Source organism: Arachis stenosperma, chromosome 10, assembly GCF_014773155.1.
Source record: "Arachis stenosperma cultivar V10309 chromosome 10, arast.V10309.gnm1.PFL2, whole genome shotgun sequence".
Classification (NCBI taxonomy): Eukaryota; Viridiplantae; Streptophyta; class Magnoliopsida; order Fabales; family Fabaceae; genus Arachis; species Arachis stenosperma.
Window position 1 is genome coordinate 9,690,140 of NC_080386.1, and position 18,704 is coordinate 9,708,843.

Below are 18,704 nucleotides of genomic sequence, written 5' to 3' on the forward strand. Positions count from 1 at the left end.
GCCGAAACTCTCCCCTCTCTTCCTCACGGTTTCTTTTTCTTTCTATTTCAAAATGAGAGAGCCTCAAAATCTCTCTCTCCCTTCGTGGCTTTAAGCCACTCTTCCTTTTATTTATTTGTTTTTTTAATATGTGAGTCCCACTTAATTGGGAACCATCATCACTTATCAAGAATAAAAATAAAAAAATCAAACAAAGAAGAAGAAGAAACACATAATGCTACAAAATTACTTGAAAGAAGATGAATCCACATTTATTCAACCAAAAGAAAGAAAGAAAAAAGAAAAAAATACATTAAAAAAATATTTTTGTGTATTTGTAGCAAAATTTTGATGTAAGAGTTCTGAATCTGAATTATTATTGTGATAAATCTGTTCTATTTTTGTTTTGGTGTGTTTTACAAATATTTCGGTGTATTTTGGAAATCTTTCGATGTATTGTAGAAATATTTTGATATTTTTTATTCTGATAAGTTCTGCATAATTCAAAACTCTTCCTCTTCTTCTTCCTTCTCATCTTCTGCTACTACTTCTTCTTTTTTTCCATCATCATCATCATCATCTTTTTTTTTCTTATTCATTTTTTCTTCTTATTTTACCTTCTCAAGTTTCTTCTTCTTTTACTCTCTTAACAAGAATAAAAATAAAAAAATCAAACAAAGAAGAAGATGAAACATATAATGTTGCAAAATTACTTGAAGAGCATAAACCTACATTCATTCAACTAAAAGAAAGAAAGAAATAAGGATAAAAGAAGAAGAAATACATCAAAGGAAATATTTTTGTGCATTTGTAGCAAAATTTCGGTGTAGAAGTTCTGAGTCTGAATTATCATTCTCATGTCGGTGTATTTTAGAAATATTTTGGTGTATTGTGATAATTTTTTGGTATATTTTTATTCTGATAAATTCTGCATAATTTAAAACTTTTCCTCTTCCTCCTCTTCATCTTCTGCTGCTGCTTTTTTTCTTTTTCACCATCATCATCATCTTTTTTATTTTTTCTTATTCATTTTTTTCTTTTTATTTTATCTTCTCAAATTTCTTCTTGTTTTACTCTCTTAATAAGAATAAAAATAAAAAAATCAAATAAAAAATTAAAAAATACATAATCTTGTAAAATTATTTGAAAAAAAATGAACCTATATTCATTCAACTAAAAGTAAGAAAGAAATAAGGAAAAAAAGAAGAAGAAGACGAAAAAATGCATTAAATAAAATATTTTTGGGAATTTGTAGCAAAATTTCTATCTAAGAGTTCTAAATCTGAATATTATTATGATGAATCTGTTCCATTCTCGTTTTAGTATATTTTGAAAATTTTCGGTATATTTTAGAAATTTTTTGGTATATTTTGAAATTTTTTGGTATATTTTTATTTCGATAAGTTATGAATAATTCAGAACTCTTTTTCTTCCTCCTCATCTTCTGTTGTTTCTTCTTCTTCTTTTTCATCATCATCATCATCATCTTCTTTTTTTTCTTATTAACCTTTTCCTTCTTGTCTTGCCTTCTCAAATTTCTTCTTGTTTTACTCTTTTAACAAGGATAAAAAAAATAAAACAAAAAAGAAGAAGAAACATATAATGCTGCAACATTACTTGGAAGAAGATTGATGGGAGAAAATTCGTCGGTAAAGATTTTCACTAAAAATAAGCGCGTTGTAAATATAGTTCTAAACCGACAATTCAACCGTAATCAAATTTAATATGTTTGTCACTTAAGCAACCCCAATAAAATTAACCGAAGTATTAAATCTCGGGTCGTCTCTCAAGGAATTACAGGGAAGTGTTTTTACTATTGGTTATGGAAAAGTATCTTTTTGGGTTTTTGAAATAAGGAACAAGAAAATAAAATGGCAAGGAATTAAATTAATAACTAAGAAAACTCTTAACTTGGATTGAGAATTAGAAGTCATGTCCTCGTTATCATCTTCAATTATGCTGGTAATTGTATTTCGCTTTCACTTAATTAACCTCTACAATGAAGGTAAGTCAAGTGAGCAAAATCAACTTAGGTTCACAAGTCCTAATCAAAGACTGGATTTAGTGAAGCCTAAGCCAATCAGCTATTTTTAATCATCCTTCAACAAGAGAATTTGATAGTTCTATAGTCTCAACTAATCAATCCAAGTCAAGAATATAAAAAGCTAATTTAAAATCCAACCAAATATTTTATCAAATATTTGAAAGGCATAACATAAAAACATAGAAAAGTAACAAGGAATATTAACTTTAAACAACCAATTGCAAGCATCAATAACACAAATTAAAGAAAGCAATAGTGACCATAGAAAACATAAATTGCATTAATATGAAAATTGAATCTAACATCAAACATTCATAAACTAAATTAGCAACATAAAGTAATCAACAAGAAAAACAAATAAACTAGAATGCTAGAACAAATAAAAGTAGAAGAAAAACTAAATTGAAATAAGATAGAATTCAGAATTTGAGAAGAACTAAAGCTAAAATTCCTAAAACCTAGAGAGAGGAGAGAGCCTCTTTCTCTAAAGAACTACATCTAAAACCTAAAACTTTGGATAATGAAAAGTGACTCCCTGATTCCTCCACTCTGCAGCCTCTAATCTGTGTTTTCGCATTTGAAACTGGGTCCAAATCAGCCTAGAAATTACCTCCAGTGTTTTCTGCAGATTGCAGCACGTGACGCTCTGTCACGGTACGCGTCAGCCACGCGTACGCGTCGATTTGAAAATTCTCTGGCCATGCGTACGCGTCATCCACGCGTGCGCGTTGCTTGTCTTTTGCGCCAGTCACGCGTACGCGTCGCTGACAGCTTCTCAAAATATCATTTTCTTGCGTTCCTTCCACTTTTGCATGCTTTCTTTCCGTCCTCTAAGCTATTCCTGCCTTATAAACCCTGAAAACACTCAGCAAATAAATCACAGCATCGAATAGTATAAGAGGGGATTAAAATTAGCAAATTTAAGGCCAAAGAAGCATGTTTTCAATCTTAATACAAAATTAGGAAGGAAAATGCAAAACATGTGAATTATATGAATAAGTGTGAGAATAATGGATAAAATCCACTAAAGTAAGCACAAGATAAATTGTAAAATAGTGGTTTATCAATCTCCCCACACTTAAACATTAGCATGTCCTCATGCTAAGTTCAAGAGAACTAAAAGAGTGAAGAGAAATGGTAGGATGTATGAAATGCAACTTATCTAAATGCAAGCTACCTACATGCATCATGTTATTCTAATTATTATTTATCTATCTATATATATAAGCATATATGTGGTCAAAGTGAGTCGAATTTTCAAGAAATCATATATGCACAATCGAGGGCTAAATAAATCACATCGAACACATTCACAGTTGAATTGAGTTAATTAAAAGAATTCACAAACTTACAAGACAAGCAATGATCAAGTATGGACATATGGAAATGAGCAATTGAACCCTCACTAGATGTGTATATGCATTCTAATCACTCAAGTGTTTGGGGGTTAAACCACTCAAATCTCCTCTAATCATGCTTTCAAAAACTTTGTTCTTCATTTAACCAATCAACAATTATCTAGTGTACAAATGCAAATATCATGAAGACTTTTCAAGGTTGTAATGGGGCTAAGGTAATGGTGAGGATATATGTATGGCCAAGTGAGCTATCATATGAATCTTTGACTAACCTAAGTTCTCACCTAACACATGCACACACTCTATACAATTCTAAAGTCAAGCTTAGCCACCCAAAATCTCACTTTTGCATATTTTTACACACTTGTGTATCAATTCTAATTCCATCACATATGCATTGATTTTCTTATTGAACTTAACAATTTTCTCTCTTTTTTTATTTAGAAAGTATAATACATCAATGCATATGGTTTCTATAATTTCACTTGAGTATACACCCAAATTCTCAATATTTGTCAATAAAAACAAAACACATTCTCATCAACCAAAGTTCTCACCTTTCTCCCACACTTATTTGACACACACTCACTATCTTAAGCTAATAAAAGATTCAAGTAGGACAATTAATTATTTTTTCACTTAAGGCTAGTGATGTGGTAATATAAAGAATAAAAGAGGGTTAAAAAGGCTCAATATGACAAACAAATATAAATGAAATAGTAGGCTATTTGGGATAAGTGAGCTATAATCAAATAATAGCCTCAATCACCTAATTGCATTAATATACACTAAATAATGAACATATAGAATGGAACAAAACAAAGATTGCAATCATAGAAAAGAAAACACACAAGAATAAAAATCATGGTTAAATAATGTAACCAAGCAATTAAGCTCAAAAACTCACGAGTTGTGTGTTCTTAACTCAAAAATCATATTCCAAACTATTTATATATATCATGCAAGTTTTAAAAAAAAAGTTTTAACTCAAATCAAAGAAAAAAAGAATAAGAAAAAAAATGCAGCACAAAAGAAAATATTTCTGTATGTTTGAAGCAAAATTTCAGTGCAAAAACAAAGATATTTCTGTGTATTATTAATAAATTTTGATTTATTTTTATTATAAGTTTTGCATGATTCAAAACTCTTCCTCCTCCTCATCTTCTACTGTTTCTTCTTCTTCATCTTATTTCATTTTTTTATAATTCTTCTTGGAAGAAAAAATTAAACAAAAAATACATAATGTTACAAAATCAATAGAAAGAGAAGGAGAAAAAAATGCAGCAACAATAAAAACAATAAAAAAGAACGACAATGAGGATGAAACACGCAAAGAAGAAGAATGAACACGAAAAAAAGAAAAGAAAAAAAAAGAGAAGGACGAGGAGGAAGAATATGAAATACAAACTCTGGAGAAAAACCATTTCTCATTTCACGCTATTTAAAGTTGAGGAAGCGCATGTTTACACGCTCTTTAAATTGAAGGTTGTTTTTGTTGGACTTATGCTAACTTATATAAACTTGTATTCCAAAAACACTTGTATGTATAGCAGGTTTTTTATTACAGTTATTGTTGTTGCATTTTTTTCCTCATCCTCTTTCTATTAATTTTGCAACATTATGTATTTTTTTTCTTTGTTTGATTTTTTCTCCCAAGAAAAATTATAAGAAAACGAAATAAGAAGATGAGGAAGAAGAAGTAGTAGAAGATGAATAGGAGAAAGAGGAAGAGTTTTGAATTGTGCAAAACTTATCAGAATAAAAATACACTAAAAAATTCTTAAAATACACCCAAATATCTTCGTGTTATACCTAAATATCTTTGTGTTACACCCAAATTTGCTGCAAATACAGAAAAATATTTTCTCTAATGCTGTGTTTTTTCTTCTTCTTTTTTTCTTATTTCTTTCTTTATTTTAGTCAGATGAATGTAAGTTTATCCTCTTCCAAGTAATTTTACAGCATTATGTGTTTCTTCTTCTTCTTTGTTTGATTTTTTTTTGTTTTTATTCTTGTTAAGAGAGTAAAACAAGAAGAAATTTGAGAAGGTAAAATAAAAAAAAAAGAAGAAGAAAAAAAGAAGAAGAAGAAGATGGTGATGATGATAAAAAAAGAAGAAACAGTAGAAGATGAGAAAGAGGATAAAAATACACCAAAAAAATCTTAAAATACACCCATATATTTTTGTATTACACCCAAATATCTTAGCATCCAAATTTATTGCAGAAAAATATTTTCTTTAATGCTATATTTTTTCTTCTAAATTGAACCACACTTTAGCCACTTGATTGAATTCAAAATAATAATCAATTTTGTTCTGGTTCAATTAACAATCTAAACCTAAATTATTTATTATCTTGAACAATGAGATAACTGATTACGAAGGAGAAAGAGAAAAAGAAATGAGGAGAAGAAATTTCAATTAAAAAATAAGAGGAGGAGGAGGAAGAGGTGGTGTTGATGACGACGATAACGAAATAGAAAAATTACGAAGAAGAAGAAGAGGCACAGAAAAAGAAGAAGAAGAATAAGAATAAGAAGAGAAGGTACGGAGAAAGAAAAAGAAAAAGAAAAGGCACGGAAAAAAACTGAAAGCGCGTGAATATAAATGACTTGTATGACTTGTATGGGAAAATGCTTGTATGTCGAGAATAACTCAAATATAAAAGATGCGTATACTGAACAAACATTGTATTTAAAATGTGTATACACAAATACATTAACTCAACCAAGTATCTATATTTAATAGATTTTATGTTAAGTCATTAGAAGTTAACAAGACATTTAAATTTTTTTAGAATAAATAATAAATAAATTTTGGATATTTTATCTCAAGAATAAATAAATTTTTTATAAATTAAAAATATAAAATATATTTTATTTTTTAAAATATAAAAAATTTAAAAATTTAAATATCTCATATTTTAAAATTTTTTTTATCTCATCACTGATACTTTTGTGTGTGATTAAGAAAATTATAAATAATTTTTAAAAATTTTAAAATAAAAATATTATATTCTCATATTTAATTTAAAATTTAAAAAACTATTATTAAATAAATTTAATTTAAAAAAAAATAAAATATTATTATTTTAATTTTTATTTTTTTAATATATTTAATTTTTATAAAAATAAAATGTGAGTAATAAATTCAATAATGGTAAAATATTTAAATAAATCAAAGATCCATTAATATTATTTAATAGTCCAAAAATAAAAAATATTACATAAATGTTCCTATACATATATTTTTATAAATCGAATTGATTTAATTTAAATTATACATTCTGATATTAAATCGAAGGAAAAGTATACGTTACCAAGAGAGAGTCTGCCAACTATTACCAACACGTGATAAATTAAGATTAAACCATGATTAACTTAGATGTGGCTTTATTTAGTAGATGGACTTCATGTCCAGCCCAACTCAAATTGGCAGATTTTGGCAGATAAAAAGTTGGTAACGTAGCACTACTGTAAATCGAATCAATTTGAGTCGAAGAATACTTCGATTTACCAATATATATATATATATATATACATAAATCTCTCCATAAATTTTTTATTTTAAGACTATTAAATAATATTAGTACCCGAAAATAATACTTGAACCACCCCTTAAAAAACAAAGTCAGATACGTGTCTTTTTCTTTCCTGTTTTAAATATGTTCAAAAGAGAATGATCTTTTATTTTATTATTTTTTCTTTTGGAATCTTGAAATTCACGTCAAATAAATTTCAATCGCGTCATCCCATATTTTCCGCCCAAAATAAAATTTCCCCCGCGCTCGCCCCCCTCTGAGCAAGAAAAAGACAGAGCTGAGAAAATGGCGGAAAGTGAAGCAAATCGCGAGAAAATGGACCAACAGATGAAGAAGAAAGGTCACAGGCGCGTGATCGCTTTCACCGGAGCTGCTGCGGTGGTCGCAATCGCCGCCAACCTCGCCCTCACCTTCATCAAGTACCATAAGGACAAGAAATCAAGCAAGAAATGTACTCTTACTCTCTTTCTCTTACAACACTTCAAATTTTTTGTGCACTATTACTTTCACTTCTCAGCAACTTGGAAGAAAGAATTAAGTCATGAAAATTGAGCTTTTTTTTCCTTAAATTTTTATGTACTGAAAAGATTGCTTTGGTGAAACTTTGTAGATCTCGCGGGTTTGTATGTGCGCGTTAACCTAACTGCATCTGAGATTCTCAAGTTAGCTGACCAAATTATTGCAAAGTCAAACAAGGTCCACGATTCTGTTGCAGCTGTGCCATTGGATAAGGTACTCTCGATTCAATTAAAATATTTGTTTTGGAAATTTTGAATTTGTTTATTTTCTGAAATTTCTAACTTTTTATGTATGCTGTTTACTCATTAGTGTGGTGGTTAGGTAGCAAAGTAAGGAGAATTCAGAATTTTGTTGTATGCATGTTTGTAATAGCTGTTGCGTTAGTGCATTTAATGTCTTCTTTCCTTTTCATCCTTCATATTATGAATATATTTGTAAGCTGATTGTTCTTAATTGTGTTGACTAATGCCTCAGGTTACGTACTCGAATGTTATATCACCTCTGGCAGAACTTCAGGCACAACAATTTCCGTTGATCCAGTCTTGTGTGTTTCCAAAGATGGTATCAACTCGGGAGGATGTGCGCAAAGCAAGTGCTGAAGCAGAGCAAAGGATAGATGCTCATATTGACATGTGCAGGTTCGCTACTGGTGGTTTATAGAAGATGCCATTTTTTAAAAAAAATAACTTTGTTTTTTACTCCCCTGTGTTTTTGATGGGGCAAGAATGCTTTATCAAGACAAGTGGTAGAGGCAGGATTTAATGATGCTTGTAGTGTCTTCTCTTGACAGCGAGGATAGGCTCGCAATATTGTTAAACTGCATGCATAGCATATCATTATGAATGATCTTGCAAGTGACACCTTAGTTAGTTTTGCAGATATTGTTAGTTTGTCTTTTCAAGATCGCGTCTGTTAATAACACGGTTTATGAAACTAAATGCTGTGTGGTTTCATGCAAATGTACTAGCAAACGCGAAGATGTATATATTGTAGTTAAAGCATTTGCAACAAAGGGAGAGTGGATAAATGCTGAAGCCAAATCCTTTGTTCAGATTCTGGTAAGTACTAAAAAAGTGTCTATAACGTCTTTTTTTTATTAATTATTTTTTATTTTTCTTCTGATGAAACTTTGTCTGGAACTTATTGGCTTCAATTTGTTACTGTTTCTATGTTGCTAAAGGAACTGCACAAATTTCATCATTTAATATACTTTCTGATGAAAACCACAAAATCCACATATTGATACTTTCATAATCAGTGACAGGTGAGAGACTTTGAGAGAAATGGATTGAACCTCACTGCAAGCAAAAGAGAAGAATTGCTGCGTCTAAGAGCTCAGATTGATGAGTTAAGCTTTAGATATATCCATAATCTCAATGACGATAGCAAATTTCTTCCCTTCAATGAGGCAGAGTTAGCTGGATTACCACAAGAGTTTCTCAAGGTTTAATTATTTTTATTCTTCTTACAATCCATTTAATGCGAGTAGAGTGTTTCTGAAATATTTCCTTTTCAGTTCTGCTTCTTTGGCTACGTTCCAAGCCAACTATTTGCACTTAAGCTATTTCAATATTTTTATTTCTGATCCCTTGTTTACTTTTAGCTGTTAGACATAAATTTCATGATATTTAATTTTTTCGGACACTTGGACATTGTGCCCTTGTGACTGTGATTGGCACAAAATAATCGAAGTAAGGATAGTCATGTTCATATGTATGGCTTGGTACCCGGTTTGGGAGTGGAGGGGACCTGGGTGACCTATTACCCTCAACCTTCTCTCCAGATAATTAAATTTCTGTCTTCCCGAACAAGAACACCATAACAGAGGAAGTAATATAATGAATGAATATAGCGAATTAAACATGAAAAATTTAAAGAGTAATTTCAAGGAGATATTTTATGAAAATCAAACCTGAAAAATACTTAAGGAAGTTAGTCAACCTAGAATTTAAGGTTTGAGATCAATGAGAACATCTTTAATAACAAATAATGGGCCAAAGCATCATTAATGCACAATGCCCTAGTTAGTTGACTGCCCTAGATAAGCATAGTATACCTGATTTAACGCTAGTCAAGCCCTTATGCGCTTTCTGTGGAGGCTGATTACTGCTAGTGCATGACCTTCCATTATTAAACATTTCTTTTTCTGCTACTGTTACACTGTTTGATCAATTACATTCCTCCAGTGTTTGGATAAATCTGAAGATGGAAAGTTGAAGATATACTTGCGAAGTCATCACGTTGCAGCTGTTCTTGAATTTTGCAAGGTATGGTGGATGATGTATATTCTGGTAGTGTTTGTTCAATTGTTATGTAATAAATATTATATTTTTATTGCTTGAAAATAGATGTTAAATTGGATTTTACACTTTCTATACCAATGATGAGAAACGGCTGGTTTTTCAAGTAGTATCTTCTGTTGTTTAAAAAATGATCTACTTTCCTTGTCAAGTGTTCTTGTTTTGGAATTTCTGAAATGATTGTGCAAGATTACTTTCCCTGTGACTTCGACTTGGACCAAAAAGCCAGAATACACTTTCCCGTCATTGTTTTAGTGTGTTTTACTTGACAATGAATTGCTTTAAAATACATTTTTATGAACAATTCAATGGATTATTATTTTCTAATTCTTTTGTGGATTTTGTTGGCTAATGTAACTTTCAACACTGTAGCAAACATATTTTTTGGGGTCCTTAGGTGGGCCCAAAGGCACCTAGCAAAGGGATTTATTGACTAAAAATATTTCTATATTAGAGCACTTGAATATTTACATTGGCATAAGAACAAATATTATCTATTTATCTTCTCAGAAAGAAAAGCCTCTAACTTCCCCTCCTCCTCCCCCCTCCCTCCATTGTTGTCTTGTTTATATTTTTCTTTTTAAAAAAGTGTATTAACCAGGTTTATACTGCTATATTGAGCTCATGAAGGTAGGAACTACAAGACGGATGGTATCAAGGGCATATGGGAATAGATGTGGAGAGGCCAATCTTTCTATTCTGGAAAATCTGGTAATTTTCACTGATGACATTACCCAAAATTTTCCTATATTTTAAATAGAAATTGAAAAATGTTCTCGTAATTTGACCATTGTATTGGTTAATTGACATGCAAGCAAGTTCGAGTTATCGTACTTAAAGTCTTAAATTTCTGATAAAAGTTTAGTAAGTTATTTCATATGAATTCAATATTCTCTGTTTCAGTGATTTTATGACTTACTGATAATTTTTAAGTTTAGATTATTAGATTTATAGTGATAGATTGCACTTGTCAATCTGTATATTATTATGATGAGCAATTTGAGCATTACCTTCAATTAGTTATTCTTCCCAAAGTTTGAATTAATTATGGGTTTTATTTTAGCATCTTTAGGTGCATGTTGCACTTTATGATTCTTGATTTGGTGATTGTTTTTAGACATGTTTATTATCAAGATCATTTACTAAGTTTGTTGATGATTGTATTTCATTGGCATGATTTAGGTGCAACAGCGCCATAAATATGCTCGTTTACTTGGCTATTCAAACTATGCAGAGTATGCTGTTGATGTTAGAATGGCAAAGACACCTATGAAGGTTTGTAAACTTTCAGTAAATATACTAATATATTAGCCACGAGAAGCACTAGAGAGCCAGTTAGATGAGATCATGAAGACAAGAAAATCTCCTTTTGGTTTCTGTAGTTATTGGAAGAGGATTGTATTTGAGCTTCTATTTTTTATGTTTGGCCGATAAAAATTATATTTAAAATATAAATTTGTTTTTAGTGTTTCACTTCCTCTCTCTGTACTCACCTTTTCACATCTCGCAAGGGATATTGTTAGATGAATACATTCAGCAATTTGCAAATATTCTGAATTGTAAAACAATTATTGAGTGCTAAACCATTGAGATGGTCATCATTGTTGTAAGTCTTAACTCTTAAAGCAAGTCGAAGCCAACTACATCGTTTTGGAAAAGTTTACAAAAAACTAGTAAAAAAAAATCTTGAAATTAGTGAAAAAAAAAGTCTTAAGTCTTAACTCTTAAATCATGTTGGGGCATTTGCTCTTGTAGAAAACATTAGTGAAAGAGAACTGGACTGGCCTAGAGCATCTGTTTTAAGCTTTACAAAAAAGATCCTTTTATGATGTAGCTCATTTTAGAGCACTTTTCTCTCAAAGCTATTCATTCTAGCTTATGGGACATTTTTCATTTTTACAAGTGCCATGGAGGAAGAGAGAGATAGAGAGAGAGAGCGAGCGAGAGAAAAGAGGGGGGGGGGGGGGGAGGCTATTTTGGTCTTTCAATAGTGGCTTAATTATTTAGGTCTTTGGGTGCGTCCCTTTTCCGGATCTGTTAACGCGGGATGCTTGTGGAAAAAGTTTTTAATCTTAAAGTGCTTAAGCAAGTGGCCTTACTGCTTGCTGTGTTGCTGTTCCATGAGTTTAGTATAATCAACAACAGTCAATCCTTTGTGGCTAGATCAGATTTAACGTGTTGTATAATGGATTAATATAGCTAATGCATAGTTTTCTTTCCTCAGATTTTTTATGATGCTTTTCTGTATTTCTTGATTTGGCTTCTATTTTTATATTTTTTGAATTTCATCCAGGTGTTTGAGTTCCTGGAGGATCTATCCACCAGTTTAACTGAGCTGGCCATGAAGGAACTTGATACATTGAAGAATTTGAAGGTTTGTTCAAGCTTGGTATATGCTTTTTGCCTGAATTTATAACTCCATTAACAGATTTGGTGTGATCATTTCAGAAGAGGGAGGAAGGGGAATTCCCATTTGGAATTGAGGACCTGCTGTATTATGTAAAACGGGTTGAAGACCAGAATTATGATCTTGACTTTGGCGAGCTCAATCAATACTTACCAATAAGTTTAGTTCTATCTGGGATCTTCAAAATTCTTCAAGATCTATTTGGTAATTTTACATCTGACAATTTGTCTGTCCTTATGCTATTATTGCCTTGACAATCAGATATCAGACATCAGACATCCAGTTCATGTGGAAGTAACTGGAAACGAATTTCAGAAAATATGTTAAAGAAATATTAGCTATCAAGTTTTCAATAATGTTTTTAAAGTAGTTCATTCATGGGTATCCATTTGTTTGACTTGATTAACCACTTGAATGGTTATGTAATTTTTCTCAAACTAAAATAATTTTTTATAAACCTTCTTTGGATCTCCCGAGTTTTTAAAATTTCTATTTAGTAAATAACTACTAAATATACATTGAGACTCCTTTTTCTGTGCAGGTTTAAGGTTTGAGGAAATAGCAGGAGCTGATGTTTGGCATTCTGATGTTCGAGTGTTTTCAGTACTTGACTTAGGTTCTAGTGAAATCTTAGGTTACTGCTACCTTGATTTGTTTTCAAGGTTGCTACTTTTAACTACTTAAAATTATAGTTGTGCATTGATCGTTGTTTGATAATCTGTTGAAGAATGGGTTCATATTGTTCACTTTTACAGGGAAGGGAAATATGGTCATACTTGTGTCATGGCTCTCCAGAACAGTGCATTAACACTCAGTGGGGAACAGCAGGTTATTTTTTATTCGATAGACTAAAATCTTTTCTAATTTTTCAACTGTTGGCATCATTTCCTATGTAGAACAACAAAACAATAACAAAGCCTTAATCCACTAGGTAAGCAAAGCATCATTTTCTATGTATTTGGAGTTTTTCTCTCTACCTTTCCTTTGTAGATGTTCTCATGGCACTTTGAGCTGTCAAATCCTTTCTTCATATCAGACGGACACACACTTAAAATGTAACTCAATGAACACCAAAAAGTGGTCATAACCTATCTGATAACATACATTATAATGTATGCCTGTCCTTAAAAGTGCATATGCTCTGTGAGTCAGACACATAACCTGAAAAGCATAAATTAAATACTACCTACCACATGATCTTAGCTTCCTTAATCTTTTCAAAGCATTTCAAGCACATTACTTTTATGAGAAAATTCTGACATGGAATGACAAAACCAATGCTCAATGAGGAGTTTAAAAGGATTATTCCATAAGAAAATAGCTAATCTAAAATGCAAAAGGATTATTCACTTTATTCTTTTAATTTTTGTCACCTGTTAATGTTTATGTAGATACCAGTTGCATTACTAATATCTCAAATTCAAAAAGATGGCAACAGTAGTCCTGGGTTGTTGCGGTTCTCCGAAGTGGTCGGTCTATTCCACGAGTTTGGCCATGTGGTATGTTTGCTTTTGTATCCATGTGGCATGATTCCCATCAGCAGTGGTTCTTATAATTGCCTTGTTTAGGATTTGGAAATGGGAATAAAGTGAATATTTTCTGTATCTGAGATCCTTCTTCTGAATATCTATGCTTTTTGTATTTGCTGGATTTCCAGTTTCTCTAGAAACTAGTACTACATTGTTCCAATCCTGCTGGTTATCCAATGTCCTGCCTTAAAATGAATAAGAAAAAAGGGTTCTCTCTTATGACACATGCTCTTGGAAACAATGTAACATATAAATGAGTTAGCTTAGTTTTTAGTTTATATTAATTGACTTGTATCTTAAAGTAATTAGCTTCTCCGGATATTATTTTCAGCCTAGTTAACCCAAAAGTTTTTCTTTGCAAGTGTCTTCACAAGCACATTAATTCAACAATAGGGGGTATGGACTTGATGGAACTGGATTTTTTAATCATTTCTGCCATGCTCTGCTTTTGATCAAGATAGGTTCTGATTTTTAGTGAAAATTTCTGGATTTTTATTATTAGTTATTGCTCTTTCAAGTCTGTAGTTTGAATTTTCAATGGCATTTTTTTTTCCTGTTGATGGTGCCAGATGTAGTATGTGTAGCTTGGTTTATTTGATTTTTTACGTATAACTCTGAAGTCTTTTCATAAAATGTTTAGATTCAACAAATTTGCAACCGCTCCTCGTTTGCAAGATTTTCTGGACTACGTGTTGATCCCGACTTCGTGGAAATACCTGCTCAACTCCTAGAAAACTGGTAAGCACTATTCTTTCTTTAGTTGGATTAGACACAAACTCATACTCGCTCTTCCTACTTGTGGAAATTTTAGGTGTTATGAAACCAGCTGTCTGAAGTTGATTTCTGGATTTCATCAGGTGCTTTTCATCAATTGTTTATGATAATTACATGGTTTGGCTTTTCTTGATTATGATGTAGTTATTAGTATAGGCTGTCTTTATCTGAAGCAAGTCTACTGAGAATTTTGAACATACTACACATTGGATAAACAATTTTTTGTTCTTTTATCGTGTCTTGCAGGATATTACAAAGCCGATAAAGGATGATACATGTGAATCAATCAAAAGATGGAGGGCTTCATTTTCGGCACTTAAATTGAAACAAGAGATTCTGTATTGTAAGTTTTAAGTTTTTTATCTTGTCAGTCAACTGCACTGAAATTAGTAGCTTCTTTTAGACTGTAGTGCTTTTGTATTTTGCACTGGTATGACGACCTGAGCATAATAGTGCATATTATAACTCTGGATTTTATCTTTGCATGATGTGCTTGTTTTGTTAGTATAAAGTGAAAGTGTTCCTGTTGTGGGTTAGACAAGCAACTGAAATTGATCGTTTTTTCTTTTGGAGTTAGCTAGCTGGCTAGTGAAATTCATTATGTTGAGAGAGAAGATTATACAACGTGAATACTTTCTTTCGGTATCTATTTATCATTTAATAGCTGCTTGCTATCAGGTCTTTTTGATCAAATAATGCATTCTGCGGATAACATAGACATTCGGGAGTTGTTCAAGCATCTTCATCCCAAGGTAAATGAATTTAAAATTATTAAATTAGTTAAATTTGAAGTTCACTATCTGCAATGAAAGAATTGAAAAACGAAATTATGTAAATATCATTCTGCAGGTGATGTTAGGTTTGCCAGCATTAGAAGGAACCAATCCAGCTTCATGTTTTCCTTCTAGTGTTATTGGTTATGAAGCGGCTTGCTACAGCCGTGTATGGAGTGAGGTTTGAACAACCCCGATACTTCAATTGATAACATCATCAAATTTTTAACACTTAATTTTTGTTGCGAGCATCTTTCATTTTCAATAATCCATATCTAGTTTTCTATTGTTTGTTGTAATCGATTTTCCTGATCATGATCATTGAGTCTGGAGTTAAAACAGAAACACTAAAGCATGAGTTCTGTATCCAAATGTTACATACATATATCACTGTCTCGTTTTGTATGATAGTATACAATGATGACACAAGTTTGCATTTTCTTTTCTGAAATTATTTTTGCTGGACTTAGTTATGAAATTGAAAAAGGAAACATAAATTTTCAGTTCTACACTTCCTTTCTTGTGTTCTTGTCCTGTTGGATCCCATGTTATGTGTCCGTTTAGTCTGATTGCTACATGGCTGAACCTAAAAATGTTTCAGGTTTTTGCTGCTGATATTTTTGCCTCGAAGTTTTGCAATGATGTTGTAAATCAGCATGCTGGCATGCAATTTAGGAAGAAGGTAAAAAAATGGCTATTGCATTTTCTTTCATAAATTTTGTATTTTAAATTAAGATACTCTAATGGCTTGTCATAAAGTTAGTAGTATTAATCAACTTAGATTGGTCAAATGATCGGCTCACTCATTAGCTTAAATAAGTGTTAGGGATTCGAATTCCATCTTGTATATGTAGCAACTAATTGGCTACCGACAAACTCTTAAATGGAGCTCCAATTTGCGGCGGATTAGTCTTTAACCTATCGGGTTGGTGGATGTTATGGAAAACAAAAAAATAAAGTTAGTATTTATATGTGTTTGATTTGAAACATTCGCAGGTATTGGCCCCCGGAGGAGCAAAGGATTCTATTGAAGTGTTGTCGGACTTTTTAGGAAGAGAACCTTCAATTCGAGCTTATATTGAGAATAAAGTCAAGTATATTCTGTAAGGCTCTAACCGACCAATATTTATCTGTTGATAGGTTTCAGTTACCAGTTTCAATTTTTCCACAGGCAGCAATTTTTGTTCAAAAATTATTCTTCGTTGTAATAAGCACATCCTCCCCCCCCCCCCCCCCCCCCCTTTTCTTTCTCTCTCCCCCCCCAGTTCGTTATTTTTGCTAATTATTATTACATCAAATAGATTTGGACATCTTTCTTCTTAATCAACTAAGAATTTTCTTTTATGTATATTTTTTTGAAATCATTTTCGCTGGTGTCTACTTGTCTTTGATGTTTCAAAGGGAATCTTCTCGGGTTTATTAACAGTAATAATGTCAAGGAATTATTGTTCCATGTTTTGGAAGTGCATTGTATTGTTACAACGTTGTGTTTTTTCATTTTTTGTTATACAAAGTTCCCTACTATATTTGCTGCGATAAAAACTAGACTCATCCTTAAACGCTCCTTGTTAAGTATGGAGTGTTGCACACCTTGTGAATTCGTTAAATCTAAATTCTTCATTTATTATATTTTATTTGAATAGTTTGGATTTAAAAAGGTAACCTGTTAATCAGGTTAATTATTTTTTTTACAAATTTTAAATTTTTTGGCAAGTTTCAGATATTGGGATGAAGTTTAAAATAAAAAATTAGTATATAAATATTAAAAACAATATGTCTGTACAAAAAAAAGTTATTGGACTTTAGAATTAAAATAAATAATACATAAAAAATAAGTTAAAAATTCATGTACTAAATCCAAAAAAAAGATATATTAGAATCTTAAAAAAAAATAATATTAAATATATATTATGTATATAATATTAAAATTTAAATAAATTTTGTTTTGTGTTAAATAAAATATAATATTAAATATAAACACAATGATAAAAAAAATTTTGTTATATATATATATATAATATTAAAATTTAAATAAATTTTGTTTTATGTGAAATAAAATTATAATATTAAATATAAATACAATGATAAAAAATTTTGTATTTTATATATATATATATATATATATATATATAATTTTATTTTGTGTGAAACAAAATTAAAACATTAAACATGAACAGAATGATAAAAGATTCAGTACTATATAAATTTAATTAAAAAAATATTTATACAACGTAAAAAGCAAACAAACATAATAATTTTATTTTGTGCGAAACAAAAATTCATGTAAAAAAATATTTATATAATTTTTTATTAACAATTTTTTTATTGAAATATGTTATTTTACTATATTTATAATATATTATTTGGGATAATTATATTATTTTAGTTAATATATATTATTTAAAAAAATATTTAAAATTTATTATTTTGTATTAAGAATATTATTAAAAATATATTATTATTTTTTCTTAAAATAACATTTTCTTTTCTTTCGTTCAAATACTATGACAATAAAATTTTTTGTGTAATTGCTTCTACTTAATAAATATTATATTTATTTATTTTTATATTGCATGTAAAATAAATAATTAATGTTTAAAAAGTTAATAAAGGAAAGAAGTATTTTTTTTACCAATTCTTAGGTAAATATAAAGAGATTATGTCATTTGAGCTATAATTCGTTGGCAAAGAAAGAATACTCTTAATTATATAGTAAATAGAATAATTATTTATTAGGCTCATTTCTATACAAATAAAAATTTTTCTTAGTTTTATATCTGTAATATTTTATACCAATTAGCTTCAGAATTTAATTATTTTTTGAATAAATTAATAAAAAAATAATACAAATAATTGTTTAAATATAATTGTATTTTAATTTTTCATTCTATTACGTACACGTTGAGGTTAATTTGAAATAAAAAATAATGGACTTGTTGTAACTGCCATGCATATTGTGCTTTGACTGTGTCGTCATCTGAGAATCATGCGCTTTCATGGAAACCGGGGTTTTCTACAGAATCCGTTTTACGTTTGGAGTTAAATAACCAGCAGTGGCGATAGACATGCGTCTTCCTTTTCTATGGTAGCAATTGTTCGGACTTTGGTGGTCATTTATGGTAGAAGTGGAATAAGGTGGGTTCAAGAGCGTCAAAATCTATAGCTAGCTAAAACGATAGTGGAAGCACCTGCCAGCAAACAAACAGTGAAAATATTTGAAGACATCACATCGACAATAACAGAGTAACAGAGGAATTAGTCTTTTTGTTAGTGCTGGTTTGTTTGTTCAGCCCATGACAAAAAAATAATAATAACAATAATAAATAAATTAAATTTACCTGATAACTTTTGATAGTAGGTTAACTTTTAAGGAGTACTGCACTCCCTACTTTATCTGGAGTGCACTAGCTTTCGCCCGATAACTAAGGTGATATTAAAAAGTAATTCATTTTGTATGGAATTCTTAAAGGCTTTATTAT

The 18,704-nt window shown here is 30.5% G+C and overlaps 1 protein-coding gene across 1 annotated transcript; it reads left to right on the forward strand.

The window, feature by feature from the left end:
• The first annotated feature begins 7,101 nt into the window (after positions 1-7,101).
• Positions 7,102-16,470, forward strand: LOC130955959 (probable thimet oligopeptidase). The gene is made up of 20 exons (XM_057882974.1): positions 7,102-7,374; positions 7,534-7,655; positions 7,917-8,080; positions 8,410-8,500; positions 8,707-8,886; positions 9,629-9,709; positions 10,373-10,453; positions 10,925-11,017; positions 12,036-12,116; positions 12,191-12,353; positions 12,691-12,811; positions 12,905-12,977; positions 13,541-13,648; positions 14,319-14,416; positions 14,490-14,535; positions 14,699-14,795; positions 15,131-15,204; positions 15,302-15,406; positions 15,827-15,907; positions 16,222-16,470. The coding sequence occupies exons 1-20, from the start codon at positions 7,209-7,211 to the stop codon at positions 16,330-16,332; spliced, it is 2,136 nt and encodes a 711-aa protein (XP_057738957.1). The 5' UTR covers positions 7,102-7,208; the 3' UTR covers positions 16,333-16,470.
• Positions 16,471-18,704: the final 2,234 nt, after the last annotated feature.

Coding starts and splice junctions, on each gene's coding strand:
- LOC130955959 (XM_057882974.1), top strand. CDS start 7,209: ATGGCGGAAAGTGAAGCAAATCGCGAGAAAATGGACCAACAGATGAAG. Junction 7,375..7,533: donor CAAGAAATCAAGCAAGAAAT/GTACTCTTACTC, acceptor GAAACTTTGTAG/ATCTCGCGGGTTTGTATGTG. Junction 8,501..8,706: donor AATCCTTTGTTCAGATTCTG/GTAAGTACTAAA, acceptor AATCAGTGACAG/GTGAGAGACTTTGAGAGAAA.